Genomic DNA, 11,493 nt, shown 5'->3' on the forward strand with positions numbered 1-11,493 from the left:
CACACCACTATAAAATTGAACTTGTTAATACACTGATGAAGGATGAATGGCGGCTAAATAAATCATACAGAAAGCATAATGCTCGTATGTTTAAAACTTCTTTCATGGCTTTGTCAACATTGCATCTGCACTGCAGGCCACAGTGACAATCCAGGATAACTTGCTCCTCCGTGCCTTTGTGCTGTAAACAGCACAGCCGCACCCATACTCAGGTGATTCTGCCTCAGGACATCTACTGTGTACATATTACACTCCTATCATAAATCCAGTGTTCAGGTTCTGTTCGCCGTTTCTCTGCAATGGTGCTCTTTCAAGTCACTTCACGTCTCTGCATCTCAGTCATGTTCCAGACTGCATGAATTCTAAACAAAAAATGGCTTAGCTGCCTTGGATTCCTAGAAGCCAGTTAATTGTGTCTTCACGGAAAATCTGATGTGTGAAGATGAAAGCAGGCAATCATGCCCAGTGAGGATTCAAAATCTGCAAGAGCATGTTTTACTCTGCCCTGATTCATTCCATACCATGATGTTAAAGGAGTTTCATGTCTAACTACAATGATTTTGATAGAATAATACTTTGTTGAACCAATCAGTTGCCTTTCTGGTGTCTTGGGGAAAGACTGTTACAATCTAGTTTTTATTCAATGCCAAAGGCTGTGTTGAAATTATGTCCACCAGCTCTCCCTTGTGCGGTTTGAGGTGAAGCCTATTAGTATGCAATTACAATATTAGTGGTGATAGTGGAACACATTTCCTGTTGCAGTTTTTCAGGATAACAAAGCATCAGGCGTGATACATTTACGAGAGAAATGTTTCAAATATTGACGGTGATATTGCTTTCCAACACGACTGAAATCCCCAGTAACTAGTGAAGTCATGTTACTTTTGTAATGGAGATGAATGAGCACAAAAGTGCTCGCATCAATTGCAGCTCATAGTTTTAAGCAAACAAGCAAACAAGCTTAAAACTATGAGAGGGCCTCTTTAAGAGTCACAGGAGTGGAAGGCCGAACAAGCAGCAAGCTGGGCGGTGGCCTCTCAGATGGATGTTTCTAGAAAGACTCTAAAAGACATGGAGGACTGCTTCAGTGACATGGAAGTGGCAGAGGAGAAGTGTCGTTACAGAGGGAGGCGCTGTTTGGACCCTGAAACAGCCACACCTCAGAGGGAGGGAGTTTTTGCTTTCTGGGCTTCTTGCGAAAGACCTGTTGATTCTATTCTGAAGACAGAGTCGGGGGAAAGAGCAGAGTTGAAGGAACTTAGTGTAACATCAGGTATTCTCAAAACTCCAGACCCAGTTCCCTTTGTTCCTGCAGTATGTTTTTAGATGTGTCGTTGGTTTCAAATACCTAAAAGCCTCCCCCCGTAAAAAACAAGCGGTAAGAGGAGATTGACCTGACAGGGCACCCATAGCTCCTTGCCAGGAGAGGAAGGGAAGAGGAATGCATGTTCAGTGTACCAATGCACGGCCCGAGGGAGGTCCTGCCCAGACAAGTTCTGATTCTGATGATCTCGAATGACTTGATGTATTGCACATGCCAAAATTGAAAAGCTACAAAAATGACACATGACATGAGATGACTATTCTTAGGGTTAGGTGGGGTTTGAAGATCTCATCAGGAACGGAAGGTGTGCTGCATTGTTGGAACTCTTAACCTGAAACACACACAAGATATATGCCGCGTATTAAGAAACAAATGAGTACATTCAGATTTCAAAATATTCAGAATTGTCATTTCATTCAGGCTTCTAGGTGTGGCATGTCTAAAAGTATGTTATATTCACTGAGGCACGTAGCATGTCCTTGTTTATTCAAAGACTTAATGTGTGGAGCATGTGTTGAGCAACTCCAAGTCTCTACTTGATTTAGACCAACCCTCCTAAAACACCTTAACATGACTCACCGATGAATGACAAAGAAAACAAATACACGTCTTAACACACCAGATCCCATTCACAGCTTTCACGAACAGAAACGCCAATTCAATACCCGGTTATATAACTGTATAGCTATATACAAGCTGTAACTTATATTTTCTTTGCTGTGTTAGGAAAGTAGTACATCTTGAAATAGGATACCAGTATTGTTGAAAACACTGGGTTCCAGCTTTTTATATTCAACGCATTGCTTTTGGTTATTTGAATCCACAATGGAGTTCAAAGGTTACAATGACCACTTACGCAAATATACGTTTTCCTAATGTCACTTACGCAACAAAAATCTGTTTCTGCTTAACTAAAATGAGATCATTCCACCCCATAAAGTAAAGTTATTGCTAGACAAAGCTGTTTGAGATGTGACACCTAGTGGTATTGAGTGGGAGCACACACAAACAGCAAAATACTTGAGGAAATATGGTTTTATTTGTTCTTACGATCCAGCATGAACTGATGAGTCAATGTAACTATTTTCCAACTGAGACAGTTCTACTAAAAAGACAGTAAAACAGCAACATGTCTCCATATTTGCAAGATGAGGAGCAAAAATAAGAGAGAAAAAGACCTCTGGTTAGATAGAAAAAATAGAAGTCAACCCTTGAGCCCTGTTAGTAACAAGTAAATACAAAGTTCTTTGGAAAAATTCTAACCCCCACTAAATCCTTTTCAAGTTTGTGGAAACTGCCCACTTTCTACTCGCAGTAGGTCCAGGAACCACACGCTGAAACCTTTCTAATCCAGTAACATTTGTTTACCCCGTACCCTTCAATTAACAAACATCCAGCCTCTTTCCTGCCTAGAAACAAAAGTTGCAGTGTGCTCTTTGTCAATATGGAAAAACATGAATGTTTCGCCAGGAAAATCTCTCTCGTTACTTCTCTTCTAGCTCAGTTCCTGGACTTTCTCAGAGGAAGAGGTGGCCACGACCTTGCCGTCCACTATTTCCTCAACAATGGTCTTCACTCTCCTCTGCAAGTGAGGGTTATGCTCTGTGGGGGAAGTCACAGAAACCAATGTTTTTTTTAATAGGATCATCAAATGAATGTCAGTGAAGTCAGTGTAAAACTGTGTTTATTGTGAACCACAGCTGAAGCCCATTCTGATAACCGAAAGGATTTGATGGAGATGGGGGTGGGGGGGCCACAAGTAGATGTTTTGACATGTGGATAAACAGATGTTGCGATGAAGAGGGGATGGCTGGCCTAAGGCGACCTGCTTTTGTTTAATTCCACAGTGACTTGCACTCCGAATGGTTAACAAGTTACTGTGAAAGTGGATTGATGGATAAAACTTTGGAATGAAACTTTTGACCCTCTCTGTAGGTCAACCTTGTTGCTCACCTTCTTCCACCACCGTCACTTCCTGGACCTTCTCAACTACAATCACCTTCTTCTCTATCACCTCTCGGACATTGCTCTGGTGGCTGGTCGTTGAAACCACAGTCTTGTTACTGATGTTTAATAAAAAAGATAGAACGAGGTTTGAATCTGAAACATTGACAACATTTCAGAGAAATTCCAAAGTTCACATTCATTGAGTCACTCACCTCCCATCAACCTTCATCTATAACCCCAGCCTCAACCACTCACCCTCCCTCTGTCCGTTACATCTCTCCATCATCTCCCCCCCAACTCTGTTTATCTGATGAATTCCTTTCATCTCCATGTCTCCCCAACTCATTCTCTCACCAGCCTTCCTGTTTAACCCCTGCTCCTCTCACCTGTACGCCTCTCCGTCCAGCAGCCTCCTGTACTCGGCGATCTCCATCTCCAGCCTCATCTTGATGTCCAGGAGCACCTTGTACTCTGTGGCCTGGTGGTGGATGCTGGCAGTCAGCTGCTGGAGCTCCTCCTCCAGGGCGTTGATGCGGAGCTGCAGGGTGCTGAGCTGGGCGCTGTAGCGGCCGTTCACTTCAGCCATGCTCTGCTCCAGGTACTGTTTCTGCAGACGGGGGAGGGGTGTGGAGCGGGCGTGAGGGGGCAGTTAGTGGGGGAGTGAGTGAGTGAGTGAATGAAAAAATACAAAATAAGGGCCTTAGAATTATTAGATCTGTAAAACATGCCAAATAAGAGAATAAGAGACATGTTTATATCATAATATATATGTATTCAGATATCCAACAAGATTTAGCTTGCTTCATTTCAAGGTCCTTATGCAGAACTCCCATTACCTTAGTGAGCATGCCCTGCAGCTCTACCTCCAGACTCTGGAAGGTTCTCTTCCGGTCACCCAGCTCTGACTGGGAGGTCTTCACCTCCGTGGTGCTGGTGGTGATCTGGACCTTTAGCGCCTCCACCTGGCAACCAGAGGAACACATGGAATTTCTCCGAAAACACAACCACCATTTAGAGCAGGGGTGTCGAACTCCGGTCCTCGAGGGCCGCTGTCCTGCATGTTTTAGATTTTTCCCTGCTCCAACACACCTGATTCAATTAAATGGTTTGTTATAACGACCCTTCATTCAAATCAGGTGAGCTGGATCAGGGAAACATCTAAAACATGCAGGACAGCGGCCCTCGAGGACCGGAGTTCGACACCCCTGATTTAGAGAAATACCAGGAACCACAAGGAGTCAGCAGATTCCCAACAGAGTGTGTTTGAGTCTATTGGGTCACATGTTGTGTTTGTTCTGAAAACACACAACCACATTCAAGGGGCCTGGTTTCAACTAGTCATTGTGCATGCTCAATGCTCTACACACAAAGGTAAAGCCTTTTTAACATGTTTTTGTATTTCAAGGTTGTTTCACCTTTCCTTGGAACCACTTCTCAGCTTCTCTCTGGTTCTTCTGCACGAGAGACTCGTACTGCTCCCTCATATCACGCAGTTCCTTGTTCAGGTCGGCAGAGGCAGGGCAGTCCATCTCCACGTTCACGGCTCCGCCCTGCTGCACACGCATCAGCCCCATCTCCTATAACAAGATAGTAGGAGAGGAAAAGGAACTACAAGGTTTAATGCTATGAGCCCTGGGATTTGTAGTCCAATTCTCCTTGTATATAGACAGACAGTATATGTAGTATACTGTCATATATGCAGTATATGTAGACAGACATGACAGGTATGGAAAGCTGTACTAAAACCAAGGACGCCTGACGGGAAGCTGTACTTGAGACTTGGAGCTCTTACGCCACCTGGTGGCTGAAAAAGTAACTAACCCCTAACGCCAACAATGCCCACAAAAACACAGCTTCTAAAAAAAGAAGCGTGTTGAGATGTGACGAGGCGTGTCATTCACCTCCTCATGGCTCTTCTTCAGGTAAACCAGTTCCTCTCTCAGCCCCTCCATCTGCATCTCCAGGTCACTCCGGGAGAGCGTGAAGCTGTCCAGAACCCCCCTCAGACGGACTATGTCTGCCTCCACCATCATCCGCATGTTCAGCTCCATCTCAAACCTAACGACAGAGGACAAAGGGACCGGGGTCACGACCCCTACTTCCACAGACCCAGACGTCCACAGACCCGGACGTCCACAGACCCAGACGTCCACAGACCCAGACCCAAAAATCACGCGCTAAAACGTGCCGGTAAAGACTTGAGGGGATTTTTTTCCCCGCAGTGCACCAGGGGCAATCAATCACTTACTTGATCTTGAAGTCATCGGCTGCCAATCTGGCGTTGTCCACCTGCAGGGTCACCTGAGCGTGATCCGTGTACGCCAACTGGATCTGAGCAGGAAATGACACGTCCACATTGTTTTCATCAGTTGACGGTAGACTGTGACCAAATATCTGTAAATAGATATTTTCTCCTATTCGTTCCTGTGGTATGCCTGTTTGTGGATCGCTATATATCCATGTCTCAGGATACTGACTAAGGAGGCCAAAGTGGTAGGCATAGTGCCCATGTCCAGTATGCAGCGGTTGATGTTGTAGTTGATTTTGTGTTAATAGTTTGTGAAATAGTGCGAGCTCACTATGGCTGAAAAAGATCCATCGTGAAACTGGTGTCAAATTATTTTTGGGCAAATGTCAAAATGCTTCTCCAAACAACGTCAAACGCTGCACTCCACTGGATTATAAATTGAACACCTGACTGGTTCTCGAGATAATCGTGGGAAAGTTCCTGCTCAAAAATCCCATTCAAAAAAATAGACAGACAGACAGAGATTCTTGTCATTTCTTAGAGAGATTCCTGGCATTATTAGAGAGATAGGATTTCAGGGCAGCGAGTGTAAGGCCAAGACTAGTCTTAAACTAAATTTATGCAACTGGCCCCTGGTGTCAAAACTACATTACCCCGCAGTACCTTCTCACGGAGTCCAGAGATGGTGTCAAGGTAGACGGTCAGGTCATTGCTGTGAACTGGGGACCTCTTCTCATAGAATTCCTTGATCTGCAGCTCTAGTTTCCGATTGGCTGCCTCTAAGGAACGCACCTGTGTAAATTAATAGGTGTAGTAGAAAGTCAGTAAATAGTGTCATGTTCATTTGTCACACAGAAAGATAATCCACTAACATGCCGGCAACGGAAAAATACAGCCACCCCTGACCCTTTTTCAGTGCAAGCCTAGAGGAATTTTACGCACACAATAACTGCCTCTGTTCCAAATAATGCAGGCTTTAGCGCCATAGTTTCTCCTCACAGGCAGAATAACTGTAACCTATATATAAGTTTAGCATTTTGGAAAGGGTATTATGTATATAAAATGTGTCATTTCAATGTCACTGGGGAATAATTGCATGCATTAGGCTGTGTAGGATACTGAGGAAAGAAAAACATAAATTCACAAAAACTTTTATTGAATGGAAATGTAGGCTGGTTTATTTCCTCTATATGTGTTTTTGTTTTTGTTTATAATTAACATAAATGGGGACAAAAAAGGAAGAATGGGAAATAAATTGGGTTCAGAAAAGTCTGGATGGCTATGTTGTAAAGGGACCAGTGAAATATCTGTAGCCTATAGATCATTCATTGTATTTTTTATTTACATTTCTGAGCCTAAATAAAAAATAAAAAAAATAGTTTTAATGGCACAACACTGAGTAATGATTTTTGCCTTGTCATTCCTCAATAAGTCCATGATCACACAGACATACCCCACAGACATTTGACTTGAGTTGACACTTGAGTTTTTGCTTCTAATCCACCTCTCCATGCAACCAGAATATAAAGAATGATCCAGACCTATATGGTGTTCGTCAAGACTTCCCAAACATTCTGAAAGCACACAACTTACAGTAATCAAAACTCATAGCCTCATTGTTAGCCCACTCACCGTGCCGAAAAAGATTCAAAGGGAGTGTTTGCGTTGAGGCTTTTACTTTGGCATTATGTGAATAGGCAAAGGATGATTTCAAAGGAAGGAATTTACGCCTAAACTCTGTTCCACAGAAATCCGTTTGCATGCCTATTCTGGCACCCTTACCACCCGTTTTGCTATTGAAAGAAAAAAAAGTGTGTTTTGCATCGATAAGCGTATGTATTTGGCCTGAGCCATAATTGTTTTCTACGTTTTGTTTTGCCATGTCATCAGAATGTCATGAGGAATGTTTTCTTCGCGTGTGGTTAGAAATGAAATTATGTCGGAGAAACAATTACCCCACCTTGTTTTACTTTCAGTTGATGACATTTAGATGTTGATGATCAAGATATCTTCTGAACCTGCCAACCCACAGACAGTCTAACCAGCAACATTCTGAAACCTAAATATAGTGTTTTTAATGGTATGGTATTGGTCACAAATTATTGTATACTAACTTGATAATGAGATTTAATACAGACGTAAACACTGTTCCCTTTTTTGGCCTAAACTTACAATTTCCTTACACTTGCAACCGCACATCGATACAAAGGGCCATTGCCAAGAATTTTGAGCACCATATTAAACAGAACGTTTCCAAAAAATCCCACACCCCATACTTGAGCCAACAACAATCACATCAACTAAGCACGTTTTTCAACAAGTCATCAAACTCTGTCTTGAGATGCCAAGCACTCTTTCTGGGATGTCATCCTCCAATTCAGTGCCTCATCAATCAAGATCAAGACAAAGCAGATGTGACAAGTGCATGTTGTTGTAGCCTACAGTATAATTGATCACATCCACATTAGTCTAGAATGACTGTTTGAAGTCAATAATACTTAAAGACGGTGTTGTAGGAGAAATCCCTGTCAGATATAATAGCAGTTCAGGCTCTGCCATAAAGCCTATCCTTTACAACAGCTCCTGCGTAGGATAAAACTAGATGCAGACCTCCAAATGCTGGACAAAGATACGATTAAGAAGTAATCATCACATATAGGCCTACTCAATATGATTTATTATTATGGAACTACCTATAATATTTGCACAAATGAAGCTTAGCGCAAGTTCAGTCAGGCACGACCAATCCCTGCACTCGGGCATACTCGATCATGTTCACTTACTCCCCCCGCTAAGAACGCTTCCCTCTTTCCTATACCTGGTTGTCATATGGGTTTCTGTATCGATTGGCGCTCTCGTCTATCCATTAACCGTGTCAAACTTCCTCGTAGCTGTAAGCCTATCACAATGATGCCTTGCCTTTAAATACGATTCTCTCCCTGTTTAATTTGTCCATGCTATCAAGTGCGCGACGATGCGACCCCTCCACCTCCCCGTTGCCACCCGGTGCCTTGTCGTTGTTCCTCGACTCCTCTGGCTGGGTCATCGGCTGCCGCCACCGCCACCAGTGTCTGGACTCCGTGGGGGATTCTTCTTCAGATGCTGGGCAGGCGCCCTTTGATCAATAATTCTCCATGTGGTCTAAGCTCCAAACACTTGTAGTACATTTATTATTCTGTAAATAAACACCACTTTACTCATCCCAGGTCTCGCCGGATTGAAATAATATGTGTAGGCCTACTGAGAGTTCGATGCACAGAACTTTAGTAGCTTGGCAACCTTCACATATCAGAGACTATTATGTTAACCTTCCATCACTAGCTTTTTACTATTTCTAAAACTGGTTGTTCCCTTCCTTGATTGTGATTGGCTATATTGCATTCCATGCCGTTGTAAAATCCAGCATAACGTCACAGGTTGTCCTCATAACATTCTTTAACATTCCATATTACTGCGCATCGAATATTTCAAATTGAAAAAGACGGCAAAGATGTCCATCTGGCTGTTGCGTGGCAACGATTTATGTAGGAACTATACTTTGTAGTGGCGGAAGAATGACGGTTTATTATTAAACTATTTTGTTTCTAATGGTTTTTATTGATGAAACCATATCAAATATTTGTAGTAACAGTTTTAGAAAAGCAATAAGCCCCGCGAACCCCCTTACCTGTACTAAAATCTGCGTAAACCACGGCCTCTTGGGGCTTATTGCTTAATTACATCACGGATGTCCTGACAACCAATCGCCACCGCCAAAATATTGTATGACAACATTCAATTCGGTATCTATGCATGTTCGAAGATGTTTCTCTAATAATGTAGGAAATCTGTAAGTCAACACATCTAATATCAGTGGAAAGTCAATTCTAAAACTGGTTGTTCCTATCCTTGATTGTGATTGGCTATATCGCATTCCATGCCGTTGTAAAATCCAGCATAACCTCACAGGTTGTCCTCATAACATTCTTTAACATTCCATATTACTGCGCATCGAATATTTCAAATTGAAAAAGACGGCAAAGATGTCCATCTGGCTGTTGCGTGGCAACGATTTATGTAGGAACTATACTTTGTTGTGGCGGAAGAATGACGGTTTATTATTAAACTATTTTGTTTCTAATGGTTTTTATTGATGAAACCATATCAAATATTTGTAGTAACAGTTTTAGAAAAGCAATAAGCCCCGCGAGTCCGTGGTTTACGCTGATTTTAGAACAGGTAAGGGGGTTTTCGGCACTCCGCTTCGCGTCGTGCCTAACTACTCCCCTTACCTGTTCTAAAATCAGCGCCTCTTGGGGCTTATTGCTTAATAATACACTCTTAGTGTAGACAAAAGGAATGGATGTGCGTAACCACTCATGTACACATATGCCCTCTTTGAAATTGTTTTACAGTATAGGTATACGTCAAACACTATTATGGTCAAATTAATTAGACGACCATAACATGGATATCTACACTGTGTCCAATATAACTAACCAGTTTACATTAATGTCCATAGTACAAATGCAGGCCTCATAAGCATAATAATTGTTTATATATATATAGCCTATGTATAGTTTTGCAACTTTGGAAAATGTAGGTCTATTATGTATTTTAAAATGTGTTAGTAAGCCCTATGTCACTATGGATTAATCATATGCATTAGGCTGTGTAGGATACTGATGAAAGAAAAACATAAGTTAATAGAAATATGTATTGAATGGAAATGTAGGCTGGTATATTTATCTATGGTATTTTTTGTTTTTGTTTGTAATTGTTTTTGTTAAAATGTGTGCTGTGTCTATGCGCCACATGCGTGAACGCGCGTAAATTAAAATTAGCCCGAGATTTCCAAAAACATTACCATCACTCTTCCTTACCTTCTCCAGATAGGTGGCCAAGCGGTCATTGAGGTTTTGCATGGTCACCTTCTCGTTGCCGTTCATGATATACTCGCTTGAAGGCGCAGCCATGGAGAAAGCGGACACGGACTGAGAAATACGGGTGCCATATCCCCCGGCACCCCCGTAGACGCTAGGTGTGCGGCTGCTTCCGACGGAGGACGCAGACACGCTCATTCGAGACTTACCGCCTCCAACCGCTTGGAACGGCATCCCTCCGGATAAGCTGAGTCCACTGGAGCCTACACTGCTGCGTGAGCTGTAGCTACTTTTGCGACTGACGACGACAGACATTTTAAGTGATGATGGGCAATCGTGTCCTTCGTTGGGTGAGATGTGCTCGTCCTACTCAGAGGCGTCAGGTGTCCCAGACCAGGCCAACGAGACTCTTATACAATTGCACGACTGATTACGTCACGACTAGACTGGCACGAAGAAATATGTTTTATGTGGGTGTGAAACACGAGAGATGAAGTAGCTTAAGGTCATGCACTGTTAGAAATGAAGAATGCAAGGTCATTGCCAAGGGTTAACGGACCAGTCGTGCAACATTTTCTGGAAAATTATTAAGCTTTCGAATTAAACGCCCACTTGGCATGTAAATACAATGGGCCTATGGCGTGGGCGTTTTTTAATTAGGCTGCTTGGGGACTTTTAGAAATGATTTTCTATCAGTTCAGTGAGGTTTTGATTGTGGACATGTATAATACCGACAACTGATGTGCCTATAACATTAGTAATAAGTATAATATCCTTAAATTATATGTGTAACCTATTGAATGTATTTATTTTGAAATGCAAGTGTTGAATTTAAGTGTCAAAGTGTATTTAATTATGAACTGTACTTTTGAATTGAAATATTTAACTGTACTTAGTTAGATAGGTAGATTATGAATTTAAGTTCTGTCATTTTTGTTTCAATGAAAGCCCCTGAAATATTTTAATGTCACAGTGATGAGGCTGTGACGTGCATGTGTGTGTGTGTATGTGTGTATGTGTGTGTGTGTGGGACGGGGTACAAAAAAGGTGGAATGGGAAATAAATTGGTCTCAGAAAAGTCTGGATGGATATGTTGTATGATGTAACCTATA

The 11,493-nt window shown here is 42.3% G+C and overlaps 1 protein-coding gene across 2 annotated transcripts; it reads right to left on the reverse strand.

The window, feature by feature from the left end:
• Positions 1 to 2,341: 2,341 nt before the first annotated feature.
• On the reverse strand, positions 2,342 to 10,793 carry krt99 (keratin 99). 2 transcript variants are annotated; one of them, XM_047044196.1, is made up of 9 exons: positions 10,382 to 10,793; positions 6,183 to 6,311; positions 5,520 to 5,602; positions 5,173 to 5,329; positions 4,687 to 4,848; positions 4,108 to 4,233; positions 3,658 to 3,824; positions 3,278 to 3,387; positions 2,342 to 2,926 (listed from the first exon to the last, which is right to left on the reverse strand). In XM_047044196.1, the coding sequence occupies exons 1-9, from the start codon at positions 10,694 to 10,696 to the stop codon at positions 2,820 to 2,822; spliced, it is 1,356 nt and encodes a 451-aa protein (XP_046900152.1). In that variant the 5' UTR covers positions 10,697 to 10,793; the 3' UTR covers positions 2,342 to 2,819. The 2 variants fall into 2 exon arrangements, with proteins under 2 accessions (XP_046900152.1, XP_046900151.1); XM_047044195.1 differs by having other exon boundaries at positions 3,658 to 3,878; positions 10,382 to 10,792.
• Positions 10,794 to 11,493: the final 700 nt, after the last annotated feature.

Source organism: Hypomesus transpacificus, chromosome 21 (assembly GCF_021917145.1).
Source record: "Hypomesus transpacificus isolate Combined female chromosome 21, fHypTra1, whole genome shotgun sequence".
Classification (NCBI taxonomy): domain Eukaryota; kingdom Metazoa; phylum Chordata; class Actinopteri; order Osmeriformes; family Osmeridae; genus Hypomesus; species Hypomesus transpacificus.

What these genes read in the sequence shown, in the direction of transcription:
- krt99 (XM_047044195.1), bottom strand. Translation starts at nt 10,696, where the DNA reads ATGTCTGTCGTCGTCAGTCGCAAAAGTAGCTACAGCTCACGCAGCAGT. An exon ending in TGCAGGGCATGCTCACTAAG is followed by an intron (nt 3,879 to 4,107) that starts GTAATGGGAGTT and finishes CCCCGTCTGCAG; the next exon opens with AAACAGTACCTGGAGCAGAG. An exon ending in AGTGACGGTGGTGGAAGAAG is followed by an intron (nt 2,927 to 3,277) that starts GTGAGCAACAAG and finishes CTTCCCCCACAG; the next exon opens with AGCATAACCCTCACTTGCAG.